General features: G+C 46.9%; 1 protein-coding gene across 1 annotated transcript in view; it reads right to left on the minus strand.

Moving 5' to 3' along the window:
* Positions 1-6,775: 6,775 nt before the first annotated feature.
* Positions 6,776-20,299, minus strand: part of wdpcp (WD repeat containing planar cell polarity effector) — a 64,021-nt gene continuing 50,497 nt past the window's right edge. The window contains exons 16-19 of the mRNA XM_076050878.1: positions 17,654-17,768; positions 15,076-15,167; positions 10,451-10,485; positions 6,776-9,824 (exon numbers count right to left, since the gene is read on the minus strand). Of these exons, the coding sequence (XP_075906993.1) occupies positions 9,774-9,824; positions 10,451-10,485; positions 15,076-15,167; positions 17,654-17,768 (293 nt within the window). The 3' untranslated portion in view covers positions 6,776-9,773. The remainder of the gene's footprint in view (positions 9,825-10,450; positions 10,486-15,075; positions 15,168-17,653; positions 17,769-20,299) is intronic.

Raw genomic sequence — 20,299 nt, forward strand, 5'->3', positions numbered from 1 at the left:
GAGAGAAACAAATCCCCCTCACCCCCATCACCACCCTCCCACCTTCTTCTTCTTCTTCTTCTTCTTCTTCTTCTTCTTCTTCTTCTTCTTCTTCTTCACCTCTGCTTTTTGTTACCCTTCTTCTTCTTCTTCTTCTTCTTCTTCTTCTTCTTCTTCTTCTTCTTCTTCCAGATCAGCATAAGGCCTTTCTTTAAAGACGGAAGGAAGAGTTTATGAACCGTAATATATGAAGACGGAAACGGCAGCAGCAGGAATCAGACTCTCCTCCTCCTCCTCCTCCTCCTCCTCCTCCCCCTCTTCTCTCCATCTCGCCTCCTCTGGGACATTTTTAAGACGACTTAGAAGAAATGCGGATTGAAGAGGAACAATCTCTCTCTCTAGTCCTGCGGAGCAGCTTCCTATTTCAGTTAGATGGTGTGAAGGATGGATGGAAGAGAAACTGCTGGTTTTTTGATTTTGGTTTTATTTTTTCCCCTCCCAACAACAACAACAACAACAACAACAACAACAAAAAGCGACATTTCAGCCAAACTCTTCGGGCCACCAGCTGGAATGGGAGGAGAACCTTCTGACCCCCCAACCCCCTCCCTCTCTTTACCTCTGACCCAATCAGATCCTGTACAGTTTTTATTTCTGAAAAATTTGTTATTTTAGGACGACAGAGATTTCTAGTCAGCACCACTGCGGGGCTGAAATATGTAAATATGTATTTGGGTCAGTTCCAGTGACCGTGTTTAGTTGGTGTTTTTTATTTTTGTTGGTTTGTTTTTCTTTTCTCCCGCCCCCCCACCACCCAAACTCGCAAGATTTTAAATTCTTTAATCCAACTTTTGGGAGAAAAAGGAGAGAGGAAAAAAAAACTGTATGTAAATCTTTCCGAATATTCCAAAGAGATTAAAATTGGCCATCAAGTCCAGCTTTTATACGCCTTCTTTTTACTCGGCAGAATCTTATTTTTTTTTTGTTCTTTGTTTTTGCCAATTTTAAAGTGTGATGGAAAAGTCTGAAAAATATAGAGACAGAATGACGCTTCCACTTTGTTTTCTGGATTTTATTGTTCTAATTCTAATGATTATTATTATGATAATTCTAGCCTCTACATTTTCCCAGCAGGCCTCCTCTCTTGGGCATTTTGTCGTGACACTGGACATGTTTGAACTGCAGCACTTGGCTTGATATTGAGAGTCTAGAGCATTTTTTTTTTTTTCAAAAAAGGAAAACAAAAAGAAGAAAAATTACAAAAAATAATTAAGGTTGCTTTTAAAGGAGAGGAAATGTGGATTTTTTTTTTTTTTTTTTAGAGCTCCAAACATGACAGTGAGATGTTGAATGTATCTTCACGGCGACCACCCTTCCACGCATCATCATCCAATAAAGATCCGTTAAGTCATGTTTAATTTCGACAGTGGATTTTTGTCCAATTCCCCCCACCTCCACCCGAGTTGCTTAAATCCCATTTTTAATATTTATTTTTATTTTAAAGTTGCACATTAACAAAACTCCAACCTCTCCCCCCCCTCCCACACACACACACACTTCAAAAAAAAAAAAAAAAAAATCAAAACCTTGTAGTGTTTTTTTCTCTCGTTTTGTTTTGTCCTAATTATAACCGGGCGCGGATGCAAATGAGCCCATAATTAATACAAGCCGTGAACGCGTGTAAGGAAGCGCATTTCCATTTTAGAGAGCAGCTGGTTTAATCCTCCGCTGCGACTCCGGGCTTTAAATTAAAACACACTGACATGTCATGTGGCCGCGCTGCAGGCGGAGAGCCGCGGTCTCTCCTCCTCCACCACCTCCTCCTCCTCCTCCTCCTCCTCCTCTCGGCTCCCTCTTTCTTTATTTCAACGGCGGCGTTAAAAAGCCCCTAAATATTGAGCCGGGAGACATTTGATCGAGGCGTAATTGAATGCAGCGCTGTAATGGCGTGATAATTACTCTCCTGCACCCCCCCACCCCCACCCCCCACTCCCCACCACACAAACCCGAGTTGGTTTCTTCCAAAATAACCTGCAGGAATTTGCAGCGCCTCTGATGCGCTAATTACGTAGGTGGGGCAGGTTAGGGGGTCACATGGAAGTGTGTGTGTGTGTGTGTGTGTGTGTGTGTGTGTGTGTGTGTGTGTGTGTGTGTGTGTTTTGTGCCTGCAAGCGATGAACGTATTATGAAGACGGGGGAGTTAAATACATATACATGTATGTATGTACGTATGTATATATGTGCGTATATGTTGAGCTCTGGCAAGGTTGTACTGCACGACGTGATTTTTTTTTTTTTAAATGTTCTTAATTTTTGCGCCGTGAAGGCCGCACACTATAGTAGATCCTCCAGACTGGAGCGATTCAGCTGAACAGCAGAAATGACGCAGATGATTTGCACCTCCTCCTCCTCCTCTTCTTCCTCCTCCTCCTCAGCGCTGATTGTTTTAATTAAGATCGTCATTTGGACTTTTGATTCATTTCATTATATTGAGTGCTCTCTGTCTCTCCTGCATGGCCCGGATATCCACTGCGCTCTAATTAAGGGCCACAAGTCATTAACAATTACTTTGGCCCAGATTAAATCTGCTAATCGTCTCCCTGCACTGACAGACGCCTCCCCCCCTCCACCCCCACCCCCCCACTCTTCCCTCCGTTTTGCGGCCCAATTGTTGCATTATTGCGCCTGTTGAGCAGGTTTGGACGCGAGTTCTGAGCGGCTGTGGCTCAAATCAGGCCACTTTCACGTTCCGCTGAACACAAAACACACGTCGCACAAAACAGACGAGCAACACGAGTATGTGTTCGGGATTAAAAATAATAATAATAATTATAATTATAATTATAATAATAATAAAGGGGAGCAGCAGGTTTCTGCCCGTTTCACCTCCGACTCAAATCACGATTCACTTTGCATCTGCGGAAAACTGCGTTGAATTAAATCGCTTGAAATTGAATATTTGTTTCTTTAATCTCTGAAAATGTATTACGTGTTTGGGTTTAATCCTCCCTGAATAATAATAATAATAATAATAATAATAATAATAATAATAATAATAATAATAATAATAATAGAAGCTCATCTTGTAGCATCTCAAGCAACCTGTCACCGGCTGAGAAATCAACGTCATGAGGCGTCACGAGAAGAAAAACGAAAAGCGACTTCCGGCGCAAAAATTGTCCCCCCTCCACTGTGAAACGTTGGTACTTTAACTGTAAATGACCTCGTGCCGGAAGCGTTTTGAGTATCCCAGCATCCTGATCAGATTATCGGCCTGATCGATCCTTATAGTCCCCCTGCAATACAGCCCACCGTGTGTGTGTGTGTGTGTGTGTGTGTGTGTGTGTGTGTGTGTGTGTGTGTGTGTGTGTGTGTGTGTCCCCTCTTTATGCAAACGAGCCTCTGCGGCAGCTGAATAAACATCTGCGGAACCGGGCACATTAAACATGTTTGCGCCAAGACGCGCAAACAGCGCAGCGAGTGTCCACCAACAGCGGCGGATTTGTTGGGATTTGCATCAACGCAAACATTTGCGCGCACTCCAGCGGAATTGTTTAAGGAGTCTGACGGAGAGCCACAGGTCTCACGTGAGACAGCTGCCGACACGCACGCACGCACGCACACAATGAAGCTGAAAAAATGTCAACATCAAATCCATGAAAAATCCAAATTTCTTCCATTATTTGCTCATAAATTAATATCATTTGAGTCACAAGAACAAATTACAGACAAAAATAGACTTTAAAAAAACAAAAAAAACATCATCAGGACCGAAAACTTCTCAAGAAAATTATTCAAAATAAAGCGAAAGAACTAAATAACTCAAACAGAAAAGGAAACACAACACTTTCTGGTGTTTTTTTATTTTTATTTTTTTAATCTTTGTTTGTTTGTCCCCCCCCCCCCCCCCAAACCACCCAGAACTGTTTTACAGAACTGTTACACAACTCTAACCTTCCTGTGGCTGTTTATGAAGCAAACAGTTTGCGCTTGTGTGTTTACCACCTTCGGCCATCGAGTTTAAATTAAAAAATAAAAGCAAAAATCCAGCTCAGGAAATGACATGCTTAAAAATTAATCTGCTACAGTCACTTAAAAATGCAGCTTTTAAAAAGAAGTTTTAATGATGAAATAAAATAAACTGGCCAAAAGTCCAACTGTGTCTATACTGCAATAAATTGTGTCTGTGTTTAGGAAAGCAACAAAAAAAATGTGAGATTTAATTTTAGATTTTTGCAAATTTTTGGTCCTAACATTGATCCAATTAATAAATTTAAGGTTACATTTTTTGAAAAAATAATTAAGAGGTACGTAGAAGTGCTCTAAAAACCAAATCATTGTAATATATTTGCTTTCTCCAAACATCCTCCTGCTGAAGTTCATTTTAATCTGTGGTCTGAATATTCACGCAGCAGAGTCAACAAGTGGTTGGAGTTGGTTGGAGTTTGAAGGCCTTGACAGAGCTGCGGCTCCACCTCCAGGCTGCCTGAGTGGAGACCAGCGGAAAAACAAAAACAAAACAAAAAAAACAAAAACTCTGAAGAGTTCACAAGTTCAGCCGGCGATAAGAGTTTCCTCTTGTTCAGACGCCGGGAACATGTTTTAAATTCTCCATCGGCTCAGCTCGGGGTTCAACCGGGACGGGAAAGTATTAAAGCGGCTGTTTCGTAAGTGGCGCTGAGCAGTTTCCACATGGTATCACTGTTTGATAGTCAAGTTTTCCATCAGTTCTCGCGGGTGGAAAGGGCTGAAAAATCAGACGCAACGGCTGAAAAACATTCACATGATAAGCGAGGAGGCAGTTTGAGTATCGGAGTGTGTGAGTGTGAATGTGAGTGTGTGTGAGTGTGTGAGTGTATGTTTTAACCCGAGCTAAACGTTCCGACACCTCCGTGCACGACCTCAACGGGACGATCGATGGTGCCGTTGACCTTTTGGCCTTTACCCCCCCACCCACACCCAGCGGGCGAGCCAACTCCGCCCCCCCCCCGCACCCCCGGATGCGGGCGGAGCTAGAAACTGTTGACATTTTGTTCACACTTGTCCAGCAGGTGAACCGGAACTGATGTGCCGGACCGCTTTGTGCCTGAGCGGCACGGCAGGCTGATGAGTATCTGGTGAGAGACGAGACGAGACAAGACGAGATAAAGACGGTGGGTGCGGAGACGACAGCGGCCCGCTGATCCGCTGATCCTCCCCGTCGGACGCACAGACGCAGGTCGGCGAGGCCTCGCCAGCCCAGCCAGGAGGCCTCGAGCGGCAGGGAGATGCACTGATAGAAGCCTGCATGGTGGAGCTCTGCTGGAGCATGAGGGGGGGCGGGCAGTAGGGGGGGGGGGGGGAACAACGGCAGCCTGTGATTGGCTGTCCACCGTCCCCAGACCTGGGCGTCCCCGTGCTCTGATTGGCCCGACCCAGGCCAGACGGAGGAGGATCAGATTTAACCTGTGAGGTCGATCCGGGGTCGAGCGGGATGGGTGGAGTCAAGGCTGCCGACAGGAAGTTGTCCAAATGTTTGCGTCAGTCGCTTCTGCTGGTTTTTGACACAACAGGATCCAAGGGTGCACGGCGGTGACCTTTGACCCGGCGATAAACGATGAAGCTTGACTTGGTTTTGTGCAGCCAGTAGACGTCTGCAACCTGCGTATGCAAACACTAATTAACGAGCTGTCGACCTCTGATGCAGGTGACCTCACCACTGTTGGCAATGGCAGTGGGTTCTACACTCGGCTGTAGGTTCTAAACCCTGCTGTAGGTTCTAAACCCTGCTATAGGTACTAAACTCTGCAGTAGGTTCTAAACCCTTCAGTGGGTTCTAAATCCTGCAGTGGGTTCTAAACTCGGCTGTAGGTTCTAAACCCTGCTTTAGGTACTAAACCCTGCAGTCAGTTTTAAACTCTGCAATTGGTTCTAAACCCTGCTGTAGGTTCTAAACTCTGCTGTAGGTTCTAAACCTTGTGGTGGCTTTTAAACTCTGCAGCGTGTTCTAAACCTTTCAGCGGGTTCTAAACCAAGCAGCAGGTTCTAAACCCCTGCTGTAGGTTCATAACCCTGCTGTGGGTTCAAAACCCTGCAGTAGGTTCGAAATCATGAAGTGGGATCTAAACCCTGCTGTAGGTGATATTCTTTCCTGACTTTCAGCACTGCCCCACTCCCCCCCCCCCCCCCCCCCCCCGTCTCCTCCTGATGACATCATTCCTTGTCAATCAGGGGCCGCCTGGGAAGGTGATTTGAATGCACCTGCTATTATCTCATCTGGGAAGGATGCAAGCAGACCTTTGTCCCAGGTCACAACCTGTCCCCAGCAGACGAGGGGGGAGGGGTTTGGAGGTTCGGGTTGTAAGGGTGGTGGTGGTGGTGGTGGTGGTGGGGGGGCTTTACGAAGGCCAGTTGGCCTGCAGCCGTTTTCGTTTCCCTGCCGAGGGAAAAGCACCTTCGCCTCGGAACGTCAACAGTGAGCTGATGTGACACGCTGGTCACCTCCTCTTCCTCCTCCTCCTCCTCCTCCCACTCTCCCCCACTCCCTCCTCGTCCTCTTCCTCCTCCCTCCATCCGCTCTGATGGCCGCTGATAAAGGTGTTGTCAGCACACAGGAAGACGGAGACGAGCAGATAAAACATTCCAACCTGTGTGATTACATCCACCCAGGCTGAGGTAATATTGGATCAGCTGATCGAAACCCGATCGCCACTTTTCAAACAACATTCACAGGAAACAAAAAGGGCTTCACAGGATTTAAAATACGGGCCACGCTGGTTTTGTTTGCGCAAAGACAGACAAACGGCTGAGTTTGGAATCGGGTTTTGAGATCTTTTATTTTTAATTTCTTAAAGGACGATTTAAGGACGAGATGAGAAGTGCTGAGCCACGGCAAACGGCTCAGTGTGATGCAGCCTGAAGGCGGCTGGTTCCAACGTTGCTTTAACTTTTGGCTTTATACCTAACACAACCCATGAAACCACAAATAGACTATTTAACACACAACTAGATCTGTAATTAAGATACTGTTAAAAAAAACCAACAACAACATGTATTTATAACATTGCATATTTACTTATTTCATAAATACAAACTGATTATAATGAATGGTGCTTAAAATAAAAACACTTCAATTTAATTTTCCTATAAAAAAAAAATATATATATATATATATATTTATATAAATTGATTTTGTGATGTGCGATTCTCCGCTGAGAAAAACCCTCAACTGAGGAGATTTCTGTTGCTGCCTTCCTCGCTCGCTTTCACTGAAAACCCATCTGATTAGTTGTAATTATAAAATAATTCAATCTGTATTGAAAAAAAAAATATATATATATAAATAATTCACTTGTAATTAATTCAATTGTTAATGAATCAAACATAATATTTAACTAATTGTGTACTTGACAAGTTATTTGTGCAATTATTTCCAATTAGTAGCACTTTTATTTAATCAATTGTGTATTCAAACAGAACTGATTGCCAGGCCAGCAGGGACTTGGCGCTCAGAGAGTTTCTCCCGGTGCGTTTATCTTTTCATTTTACCTGTTGGACGTGAAGAAAAGAACTCACAGCGTCTCTCAAGACTTGAACCCACAAGTCATGAAAAGGAGTCAAACCGCCGAGGATTTAACAAATACAACTTGGTCACTGACTTGGAGGGCCAATCAGTGAGAGAGTTGAAGATGCGGCGAGTCACCGAGTGCCGACGTCGACGTCAACGACCTGAGACGGAAGCGTTTGTTTCCGCCGCTGTGAGGAGCCACTTCTCGCAGATCAGAGCAATAAACTGATGAAAACACACCGTTTGACCCTGAAGGCACCGTCTAATCAGAGGCATCATTAGAGGTGATCGGAGAGAGAGCGAGAGAGAGAGAGAGAGAGGGAAAAAAAACAACCAACCCCAGATCACCCGGGTGGGCGGCGAGCGCTGCGGGCTCCACTCATTTCCAAACGCTAACAAGGCCGTTGCTGCTGCAGCTCCGTGTTAATACCGTTAATAAGCTGATCTGAGCGAGCCATCGAGAGAGACGTGAGCAGCCAGGCGGTGTTTCAAACAGCAGCAGCAGCAGCAGCAGCAGCAGCAGCAGCTGGGCGGGGGGTGGGGGGGGGCAACACATTTTAAATGAAGCATCACTATTTATGATTTCTTGTTCCTTTCTTTTCTTTTCAATGTTTTTTTTTGTGCGTTTCCCAAAGCTGACATAATTGCTCAAAGGGTAAGCGAGAAGAGCGCGCGGTCTCCCGCACGATGAGGAGGGGAGACGTTCCACTGTTTGCATGTCAAAAGGCGAGTGTGCGTGCGTGTGTGTGTGTGTGTGTGTGTGTGTGTGTGTGTGTGTGTGTGTGTGTGTGTGTGTAGGCCACGGGAGAGACGGCAGGAAGTGGCGCTCGCCTGTTAAGCAATTTTGCAGCTTTTATGCGAGCCGTCAAGTCAAACAATGGCGGATGACGCGGCCTTGGTGGGTGAATTATGAACGTGTCAGGAGACACTGAAGGCAGCGACAGACGCCACTTAGCCGCTGCCGCAGCTCTGTGACTGTATCATCGGGGGCTCGGGGGGGTGGGGGGGTGGATTCTGATGTTTACATAACAGAAGTATTAGTATCAGTCAAAAATGTAATTCCTTTCACCCGTCCCTCTCGCAGCGGATTGACTCCCCCCCCCCCCCCAAAAAAAAAACGACAATGATTTTTTTTTCTTCTCGAGCTGACAAAACAAGTAAAGGGGGTGAGGAGGGGTGAGGAGGGGTGGGTGGGGGGGGGGTAGAAAAGCATCCTCGCTGATCTTCTGTCCATTTCCAACATCGCTTCTTGTGTGTATATATATGTGGTTTTTTTTGGTCGGGGGGGGGGGGTTAGGAAATCCTCTTTGAATGCAAAATAAATAGATTAGGATACAGTGAGGGATTAGGGCTCGCGCGCTGCTGTCAGATTAGCGGGTGAGCGCCGCGCCGACAGCTGACAGGCCGTGGCTGCTGTTCAGGAAAGAGGCTCCGCTCGGCGCCGCTGTAAAAGACGCCGCTTGGCTCCCGTTCACGAATAAAAAAGCAAAACAAAAAAACTGCGGCCGCGTAATCTCGGCCGACGCACACGCACGTATGTGCCGTGCACGCCCGCACAAGGGGAGCCTGGATGGACCTGCGACGAGAGCGCAGCGGCAGTCTTTTTTAAGAAACTATGTTTATTTGTATATTTGTTTGTTTAATTTTTCGTTTAATTTTCTGGGTGGGTGTCGGGTTTGATGGTGAGGTTTGAAACATTTTTAACTGTCATGTTTTTCACAGGCGGAGCTCAGTGTCACTGTGTTACAATACGTTTGGAGTTTATCAAGAAAAACAACAAGAGCAATAATCTGCACCAACTGCTCAGAGTTAAGACACTAACGGGTTCAGGAGGCCGCTTCAAGGATCCGACCGTTCAAACAGGCACACAAGACTCTTTGGAAGGGGGACGGAAACAAAGGTGGTGCCAGCACCTGGATTGGCCCGGTTAGCAGGTGTCGGTGCCGTTTGTGACATCACAGAGAGACGATTTCTAGGATTGCGAGTCTTTGACACAAAAGCACACACACAGAAAAAAAGAAATAACAGGGAATTTGCACAATATTGGATGTTTTTTTTTTAACGTTCAAACCTGAAAGAAAAACAGCAACACAACAGGTCCTGTTTCCTCCTGCACAAAGACAAAGACGTGTTTTGTTGTTTTGCAGCTGACGCTGCACACGGCACTGGCAGGTTGCCGGTAGCAGGTTGTTTCCTCCCAGAGTCCCACAGGGATTAATAAAGAGCTCTCATGGCTCACTTTGTTTGCTCACACCCGTCCTAAATGGACCACGTGGAGCATCTCGCCCTGTTGGGCTTCCTGGGAGGGAGAGAGAGAGAGAGAGAGAGAGAGAGAAAGCAGACAGAGAAGTTGGACTTTTGGTGGCCAGCAGGTGGAGCTCTTAGGGACGTTGCAAGTGGTCAGATTCAAAATAAATAGTGCCAAATTCTTTTTTCACAACCAACAGCGCTTTTACACAAGGGACGATCTGGCCCAGGGGTGGGCCAACTTTTTGACTGGTGGGGCCACAATGGGTTGTAAAATTTGACAGAGGGGGCGGAGCAGCAGCAGATGGATTGAGTGTTTTGGTGACCCACCTCGTCAAAAAATAATATACCATGGCATACGTAGAAAATGTGTGCTTTAATGTCAATTGAAAATGAACCAAAGCAAAGTTCCAACAAAATCAGTGTCTTTGGAGCCCCACGGTATTTAGGTCTTTATTGAAATGACTCTTATAACACTGAAAAATGGATGAAATACAGCTATTTTATGACTGACTGACTATTAATATCATTTCTTCAAGTTCGGCAGGATTAACGGGCCGCATATGGCCCCCAGGCCGTAGTTTGCCCATGCCTGATCTGGCCTGATTGACAGACCATCTTAATTCATCATTCATATATTTATATATATTTAAAAAAATTGTGGCTCAGTTGACTTACCGTTGTGTTTTCTCTGTCACCTTCGCTTCTTGTTCCTGCAGAGCAGAGAGACGGCGGAGGAAGTTAGACGTGTCTGCAAACCAGCCGTGACACTTTAAACATGTACGACGAGCAAGGACGTTAGCCATGCATAATTGCACACAGCAGCTAAAGGGCACGTGTGCGCTTTGCAGACACACTCACGCACTGCAAACGCCTGAGCAGGTTACACGCTCGCTCAGCGGCGCTGACACGTCGCCTTCCGCCGCGTCTTGATGAGCCTAAACTGTTGTCAATCGCGGCCATCGCTCTGAGCCTGCGTTAATAAGGTTATGATTGACATTAAAATCCCAGCTTGCCTTATACAGATATTAAAAGGAAAAAAAGCAGATGCAAATCCCCCCCCCCCCCCCATCTTCCATCCTCCCCTACAGTCCGGATTATCAAATGTCAGAGTGATTAGATAGAAAGACAATCGCTAATCATCCAGTAAAAAAAAAAGGACTTATTAAAAGGTGGAGAGAGCAGGAAGTGGGAGAAGAGGAAGTTGCAAGAGGAGATGTTTTCTTAATGGCTGTTTTCCCTAAATGACCTGTTAGTCATCTCCGACATCTGAGACCGGGTTGGGAGGAAGGTGGAGGGTGGAGGCTGTGGGGGTTTGGAGGAGGGAGCACTCAGGCTGCATTCAGAGCGCAAGACAGGGCGGATGTCACCAGGGAGTTGTCACAAGGCTTAAAATGTGACCTGAAACCAACGTCCTGAACACAGTGAGAGTTAATGTGACAGGCCTTAAAACGTCAAACTGGAGCGAATGCATTAAGTAATGACAACCCTGCCAATTCACCATTTCAATGGCTAGAAGTCAAGGGGAGAGAAAAAATTGTGAACTTGGTTCAAGGCTGGATGTGTGTTAGGGTTGGGGTTGTGGTAGGATTGTGGTTGTGGGAGGGTTGGGGCTAACCCTAAACAAACCAAACCCTAACCCCAACCTCAAGTTAAGCCTAACCCAACCCTAACCCTAACCCCAACTCATAACAATAAACAACCGTAACCCTAATTTCAGCCTTAAGCGTAACCCTAACACCATGCAAGTCTATGAGGGTCAAAAGTCAACTTTGTCCTAGAGACATGGGGCCACTTGCTTTTTCATCAGGAGCCCACAAAAAGCGCCCACACCAAATTTGGGACTTCTAGTACTTGAGGAACCCCGAAACCCTAACCCTAACCCTAACCCTAGTTTCAGGCTTATCGTTAACCCTAATTAAATGCAAGTCTATGGGGTGTATTTTCAACTTTGTCCTAGAGACATGGGGCCACTTGCTTTTTCACCAGGAGCCCCCAAAAAGCGCCCACGCCAAATTTGGGACTTCTAGTACTTGAGGAACCCCCGAAACCCTAACCCGAATTTCAGCTAACCCTAACCCTAACCCTAGTTTCAGGCTTATCGTTAACCCTAATTCAATGCAAGTCTATGGGGTGAAATTTCAACTTTGTCCTAGAGACATGGGGCCACTTGCTTTTTCATCAGGAGCCCCCAAGAAGTTCCCACACCAAATTTGGGAGTTCTAGTACTTCAAGAACCCCGAAACCCTAACCCTAACCCTAACCCTAGTTTCAGGCTTATCGTTAACCCTAATTCAATGCAAGTCTATGGGGTGAAAATTCAAATTTGTCCTACAGACATGGGGCCACTTGCTTTTTCATCAGGAGCCCCCAAGAAGCGCCCACGCCAGATTTGGGACTTCTAGTACTTGAGGAACCCCAAAACCCTAACCATAACCCTAACCCTAACCCTAGTTTCAGGCTTATCGTTAACCCTAATTCAATGCAAGTCTATGGGGTGAAATTTCAACTTTGTCCTACAGACATGGGGCCACTTGCGTTTTCATCAGGAGCCCCCAAGAAGCGCCCACACCAAATTTGGGAGTTCTAGTACTTCAAGAACCCCGAAACCCTAACCCTAACCCTAGTTTCAGGCTTATCGTTAACCCTAATTCAATGCAAGTCTATGGGGTGAAAATTCAACTTTGTCCTACAGACATGGGGCCACTTGCTTTTTCATCAGGAGCCCCCAAGAAGCGCCCACGCCAGATTTGGGACTTCTAGTACTTGAGGAACCCCGAAACCCTAACCCTAACCCTAACCCTAACCCTAGTTTCAGGCTTATCGTTAACCCTAATTCAATGCAAGTCTATGGGGTGAAAATTCAACTTTGTCCTAGAGACATGGGGCCACTTGCTTTTTCATCAGGAGCCCCCAAGAAGCGCCCACGCGAAATTTGGGACTTCTAGTACTTGAGGAACCCGAAACACTAACCCTAACCCTAACCCTAGTTTCAGGCTTATCGTTAACCCTAATTCAATGCAAGTCTATGGGGTGAAAATTCAACTTTGTCCTAGAGACATGGGGCCACTTGCTTTTTCATCAGGAGCCCCCAAGAAGCGCCCACGCCAAATTTGGGACTTCTAGTACTTGAGGAACCCCGAAACCCTAACCCTAACCCTAACCCTAACCCTAGTTTCAGGCTTATCGTTAACCCTAATTCAATGCAAGTCTATGGGGTGAAAATTCAACTTTGTCCTAGAGACATGGGGCCACTTGCTTTTTCATCAGGAGCCCCCAAGAAGCGCCCACGCCAGATTTGGGACTTCTAGTACTTGAGGAACCCCGAAAACCCTAACCCTAACCCTAACCCTAACCCTAGTTTCAGGCTTATCGTTAACCCTAATTCAATGCAAGTCTATGGGGTGAAAATTCAACTTTGTCCTAGAGACATGGGGCCACTTGCTTTTTCATCAGGAGCCCCCAAGAAGCGCCCACGCGAAATTTGGGACTTCTAGTACTTGAAGAACCTGAAACACTAACCCTAACCCTAGTTTCAGGCTTATCGTTAACCCTAATTCAATGCAAGACTATGGGGTGAAAATTCAACTTTGTCCTAGAGACATGGGGCCACTTGCTTTTTCATCAGGAGCCCCCAAGAAGCGCCCACGCCAAATTTGGGACTTCTAGTACTTGAGGAACCCCGAAACCCTAACCCTAACCCTAACCCTAACCCTAGTTTCAGGCTTATCGTTAACCCTAATTCAATGCAAGTCTATGGGGTGAAATTTCAACTTTGTCCTAGAGACATGGGGCCACTTGCTTTTTCATCAGGAGCCCCCAAGAAGCGCCCACGCGAAATTTGGGACTTCTAGTACTTGAGGAACCCGAAACCCTAACCCTAACCCTAACCCTAGTTTCAGGCTTATCGTTAACCCTAATTCAATGCAAGTCTATGGGGTGTATTTTCAACTTTGTCCTAGAGACATGGGGCCACTTGCTTTTTCATCAGGAGCCCCCAAGAAGCACCCACGCCAAATTCGGGAGTTCTAGTACTTGAGGAACCCCGAAACCCTAACCCTAATTTCAGCTAACCCTAACCCTAACCCTAGTTTCAGGCTTATCATTAAACCTAATTCAATGCAAGTCTATGGGGTGAAATTTCAACGTTGTCCTAGAGACATGGGGCCACTTGCTTTTTCATCAGGAGCCCCCAAGAAGCACCCACGCCAAATTTGGGACTTCTAGCGCATGAGGAAACTGACAGCTGCAAAGGTTAGGGTATAGAAGCACATAAGTATGTTAACATAGAAACACATTGGATTTTTTAAAGTAAGGTCGCTTCGAGTGAGAATTGAACCCAGGTCACTGTCAACACAACCAACAGTTTAGGGTTAGGGTTTAGCCCACTGAGTTATGCATTCCACTTGATTGAGGAGGTAGATAAGAACTCCAATCATGCGTAGAATAGGTAGAGGGTAAATTCGCTTTTCCACAATAAGTAATCAAAATGGAAATCCGCAAACAGGGTCCCTCCTTGATTTCTTTGTCATTCATCATTCATCATTCATTCATCTTCTATACCCGCTTATTCCTATTCAGGGTCACGGGGGTCTGCTGGAGCCTACCCCAGCTGTCTTAGGGCGAAGGCAGGGTGACACCCTGGACAAGTCGCCAGTTCATCACAGGGCCACATAGAAACAGACAACCATTCACACTCGCATGCACACCTACGGACAATTTAGGTGTGTTCAATTGACCTCACATGCATGTATTTGGAGTGTGGGAGGAAGCCGGAGAATACGGAGAGAACCCACGCAGACACAGGGAGAACATGCAAACTCCACACAGAAAGGTCCCAGGTCCGGGCCCCGGAATCGAACCCACGACCTTCTTGCTGTGAGGCGGCAGCGCTAACCACGGTGGCGCAGTGTCAATCTCCAAATCCATGCAAGAGATCTTCATGAGGCCATCCTACTTGTAAGTAAGGATGGCCTGATGAAGTAAGGACGGCCTTATGGTGAACAACACTGACTCCCAGTGACACAGTGGTAAAGAGAACAAAGTCTCAACAAAATCAGAAAAAAAAACCCAACTCTAAACTCAACCCTTACCCCAATCCTAACCCCATGAACTCTAATTTATCAGATTGCCAGAGCAGTGACCATCAGGGTGAACTCTACTTATCTCTATTTACTCATTCATACAACGAGGAACAAAAATCTACGCGTTTCTATCTACAGATCAACTCTTCTCAGACACAACACACAAGATAGCGCTGCAAACACACACACACACACACACACACACACACACACACTGACCTGCTTGTCTCAGTGTCCTGAGCCAGTCAGGGCTCACCATCACAGGGATGCTCTCGTCCTCTGGTCTCCTCTGATTGGCTGGTCCATCAGCGCTGGAGAGGACGAGAAGCCGCCAGTCACAGTCAGTTCCAACTGACCAGATTTAGACATTGGGCAAAATTGTTGGAATTGACACGTATTTAGATAGTTCATTTTGCTGACAGTAATCTTCCCATCAGCAGAAACTCTCCTTGTCACTCAGTGTGAGAACCAATACTGATCTTATTTCATTTTTTTTTTTTTTTTTTAATGGGGAAGTAAAACAACCGTTGGAAATTTAGGAGCAAACATTCAGACCATCTTCTGGGCAACCAGGAAGTCTAATAAGGTCCTGCACCAGTTACGTGTCAGTATAATGGTGTTCATGACCCATAAATCATCATTTTGACAAAAAGTTTGAAGTATTTGAAGCCTGATATGTAACACAACAGAGAATAAACGACTGACTGCACCACAAATCCAAGTCAAGGCAGAATCTTTCTTATTTTAATAAAACTGTGTCTTTTCAGAAATTGCAGTGATTCATTCAGACACAAACTGACATCTCTCCATTGAAAGTTTGGCCACTTTTAAACTGAACTGGGCCAAAACTAAGACAAAAAAGAAAACTACACAAAAAAACACAAAAACAACAATAAAACCCCAACACTCTGACATCTTCACTCCTGTGACCTAACGAGTGCGACAGTCCAACAGCCATCAAAGGAACGTTGGGTCGCGTCCCAGATTCCTGCCTGGTTCTCGCTCTCGTCTCCCGACACAGAGTGGGATTTGGTTGGATCTGGGTGATTGTGCTCGCCTTCCTCTCGTCCTCCTCTCCCTCTCTTCCTCTTCTTCCTTCTCCCTCCCCTCCACCTCCTGCTCCCCCCTTTCCTCCTCCTTCTCTTCTTCCTCCTCCTCTACCTCCCGGTCCTCCTCTTCTTTCTCCTCCTCCTCCTCCTCACCCCTCTCTGCCACCTCCTCCTCCTCCTCCTCCTCCTCCTCCTGCTCTCTGCTCTTTTCTGGGCGAGCCAAGCGGGAGAACGCCGCCTGCGCCACAATGGCCGCCCTGCTCCATCTCGGCTAAGCTGTCACTGGCTTCCCATGAAAAAGAATGAAACTTCATCGGAGACCAGATTACAACAAAAAGAGAGAGAAAGAGAAAGGGCTCGGTGGTGGTGGTGGGGGAGCGGGAGGGGCGTTGTGATGTATAAAAAAAGAAGAAAAAAGAAAGAATGTTCTAAAAGGAGGTGTGTGTGTGTGTGTGCATGTGTGTGTGTTATCTTCGGGGAGGTTTGGCCGACGTGCCTCCTCAGCCTCCGTCACTGGTGCAGGGGAAGACCTGCAGTGGTGCAAGCCAGCAGGCTTTCGGCTGCCAAATCGCCCTCACCCTCTTTACCACTCTTTTATCCCCCCCCCCCTTGTTTTTTATACCACTTTTTTTTTTTTTTTAAAGAGCTTAAGACACAGAGCATCTCTCCCTTTCTCTTTTCCTCCTTCCCCTTTCTCTCTCTGTCTCTCTCTCTCTCCGTCTCCCCGGACCCCGGCTTGTTTAAATTGGCTGATAGGAAGGGATTTGGGGATGGGGGGGGGGGGGGGGGGGGCAGAGAGGAAACAGTTGGGTCGGGGGGGGGCACGCAGTCATCAGCGTTACAGTCAAACAGCCGTGAAAAGCCTCCGAGGGTGAAAAGAGCGAGAGCGCTGCGAGGTTGTTGTTGTTTTTTTTTAAAAATACATCTCATATGCACAAATCCCATATAAATACTTCAGTATGTTAGTTGGGCTACGGCGTGGAACTGCCCCGCTGCCACTTCCTGTCCCCGCCGCCACTTCCTGCCCCAATCATAGAGACGTGAACGGCTGTATTTGTGTTTATCTGTTGAGGGATGATGCTTCTCCGCGGCTCTTTAGTCTCACTGTCTCAATGCGTCAGTCATGTTGACTAGTGACTGTGTGACTGTGTGTGTGCGTGTGTGTGTGTGCGTGTGTGTGTGTCAGTCAAACTGTGTGGTTTTTCAGCACTCTGTGCCGCTGAAGCGTGATTTCAAGAAAAAAGCAGAGTTTTAAACGTGGCCCCGGGTTCAAGCATTAGGAAGTCTGCCAGTCAGGCTGCAACCGGGTCCTTTTATTTTGTCTTTTTGTTGAACCAGTGACTTTGGTGTCACTGGTTCAGATCACATGAAAACAACAAAGAATCTGTGAGGTTTCTGTGGAGGATAAATTGGCCTTAAAAGTCGCAGATTCTGACCATTTTAAGATCAATGTTTTCCCTCTTCGACTTAGCCCGATGTTTGCAGCTTGTAACCTGGCCGGGGTGGTTGGTGTGAGCCTGCACAGCTGCAGCGTGCACTGAGGAGCTCCTCAGTCGTCTCCGAGGAGAACGACGTCTTCTGAGACTGTTTGTAGTGCAAATAATCAACTGTGCACAAGTTCAACACTTCAGCCAAGGGAACTTGTTTACCCAGCGCAGAGGCAGGTTTGAAGACGTACCTGATGAGCGTGATGACAACCAGATGAGACACGAACACACATGCACACACACACAGATGCGAAAACTCACTGCATTGTGGGAGTTCCCGGGTACGAAGGTCCTGTTTGGCTCTGGTTGCCCTCCGTATGTCTTTGCCCCAGGCTGGAACCACTAAAGTGAGTGTTCCTGCTTCTTACAGGATCTTCTATAAGACACACACACACACACACACACACACACACACACAGTTCTAAAGTTGAGCATCAATTTTCAGAGGATGTGTTTGCATAATAATCAGTTTTTACTTTCTTTCGGTTGCTGTCTGTGTGAAAAGGTGCAGAATTTGCATCTCTTTGCCTGGAATGAGATTCACAGACAGCTGCTTGCCAGCTTTTAAATTCTGGCTTTTCCTTCAATTTGTCATCCACCTTCTCGCTGCATGTTCTTTTTCGTTCCGCCTCACCCCCGAACGCTTCAGCACCTCCGTGGGACGGGACAACGTCGGCCCGCCACGTTTACCGGCGCCAACTAGTGGCGGCACCTTGTCTGCGCCGTATTCTCAGCCCTGTAATCTTTCATATCTGTGCGCTTTGTGTCAGCGGGCTGGAGGCTTTTGGCAAATTTGGGCGTCACGCTTCGACAATCCCCATCTCCGACGAACACGTCATGCCAGTGAAGTTTGTGAATGTCGACGAGGAAGTCAAACAGCAGCGGAGGGGCTTCCTTTTTCTTTTTTCTCCTTTTTTTGGGGAGCCAGAAGAGAGACGGAGCCGAGAGGAGGACACGAAAAAACACACACTGGGCTTCGTCTTCTTTTTGTTGTTTTTTTCTCCTCCTCCTTTTCTCCTTTAACACACACCGGAGCTAACAGGCTTTCAGCGTAACGACCGAGGAAGCGGAGAGGAGGAGGTTGGAGAAGGTGGAGGGGGAGGAGGAGGAGGAGGAGAACTGGATCTCCAGATAAAGCTCTTGTCTCTCTGCCCATTCAGAGGCCCCGCAGTCACATCAGCCGCTCGTCGTGAGGGGGAGAGCGAAGCGTCGGGCGAAGCAACTTGGCTTCTCCCCCTTGGCAAGAAACGAAAAACCAAAAAAACACACACAAAAAAATGCCACTCGGCAGAAAGAGGAGGAGGAAATAAAAAAGGGAGACGGAGGGGAAGAGAAAGGATCCTTCGCTCACACTCGTTCGCCACTCAGCCTCTCACAATGCCGCCGTATCTCCCCGAATCGACACACTTGTCAGCCAGGCGGCTCAGAGCCATCTCCGATGCCGACGCGATGAAAGGGGGGAACCGTTCCTAAGCCCCCCCCCCACCCCATTGCATGCGTGTGTGCCCCCCTTCACCACCACCACCATTGTTGCGTTTACACGCAACAGACGAGCAGCGCGCCGTCTCCTCGCCAGGGTTTAGAATAGACGAAAACGACAAGAACGTGTGCGTGGAAATTGCGCCTCGTCTCGCTGTCAACGCGATGGCCGGGGCGAAGAGCGAACCGCACGTCTGAGATTGAGTCATCTCGCAAAAACCATAAACAGATAAACGAGTGAGAAATGATCCCAACAATAGAAGGAAGGTTTTCGAATAGCAATTCCGATGCTAATCGATTCAAAAGAAAACTTAAAAAGTTCTGGCCTGGATCAGCTGATTTCACAGACGCTTCCCAGATAAAAATGATGCTCAAAAAAGCATTTATCCGCAATACAAAAATAAACGCCTTTAAAACATCTGACAGGACCACTGTGACCTGAAATGCGATTCATAGCAAATCTTTCTGTTGTAGATTTTTTCAGTTATGCTCTTTTAGTTGTTTAAAAACAATGCAAAAGGCCAGAAAAGAGTTTATTCCCAGCGTGACATCACAACGTCGTACGGGCTGCTGTGTCTCAGCTCATTCTGATTGGCTGCGTCCTAACGTGTCTGTAAGTGACGTTCTCCACAATCGTTCTGATTGGCCAGATAGATCGTGTGAGTTACAGAAAATCCGAAATCACCCCAGTCCGACTCGGTGGCATGGACGACGGCCGATGGAACGGCGGCCTGTCAGTTTTTCAGTTTTGATTGAGGCGGTGGAGTAGCAACTCCGCTTCTGAGAGCTGCCCGTTTATGCAGGGTGTGTGTGAAGCGTGCGTGAGGTGTGTGATGTATGAGTCGGCCGCCCGCTGCAGGGGGAAAATGCGCTTCTCTTGATCAAACCCGCTGTGTTTTTTCTCCCAAATTTTCAGTTTAACTGTATATTCCAAATAGTCGTAAACGGGGAACCGCTGTGCCTGCGTGTCACACAAACACACACACGCAAAAGGTAAAAAAGGCACACATATTGACACAAACACAGGTGCCTCGGAGGGCGGCGCAGTCCCAGACTGGACCTGCGGCGGAGGGCAAACAGTTTTGCGGCTGCAAACTGAAGGAAAAAAAGATGTGTCTGTTTTAGCAGCGTGGGAACAGGTTAAGTCTGCGCTTAAGTCAAAGTGGAAGGATGGAGACAAACAAACAGACGAGACGAGCCGCATCTCCTAAACAGATGTTGTGTAAATGTACCTGCAGATTGTGTTTGTCTTGCAGAAGGCAGCTTTTACCCTCGGAGTCTAATGCGCCTGCAGAGCCTGCAGTGATAACTGACTCACTCCTCCACCCTCCCAGCCAAGTTTGTTTTTTGTTCGTTTTCTTTCATGACTATTGAAATGGCGATAAACAACGACATCGTCAGTTTGGAAAATGCCAAAAATAAACATGG

Source organism: Nelusetta ayraudi, unplaced genomic scaffold, assembly GCF_046127955.1.
Source record: "Nelusetta ayraudi isolate G7.1 ecotype Tasmania unplaced genomic scaffold, CSIRO-AGI_Nayr_v1 ptg000130l, whole genome shotgun sequence".
Classification (NCBI taxonomy): Eukaryota; Metazoa; Chordata; class Actinopteri; order Tetraodontiformes; family Monacanthidae; genus Nelusetta; species Nelusetta ayraudi.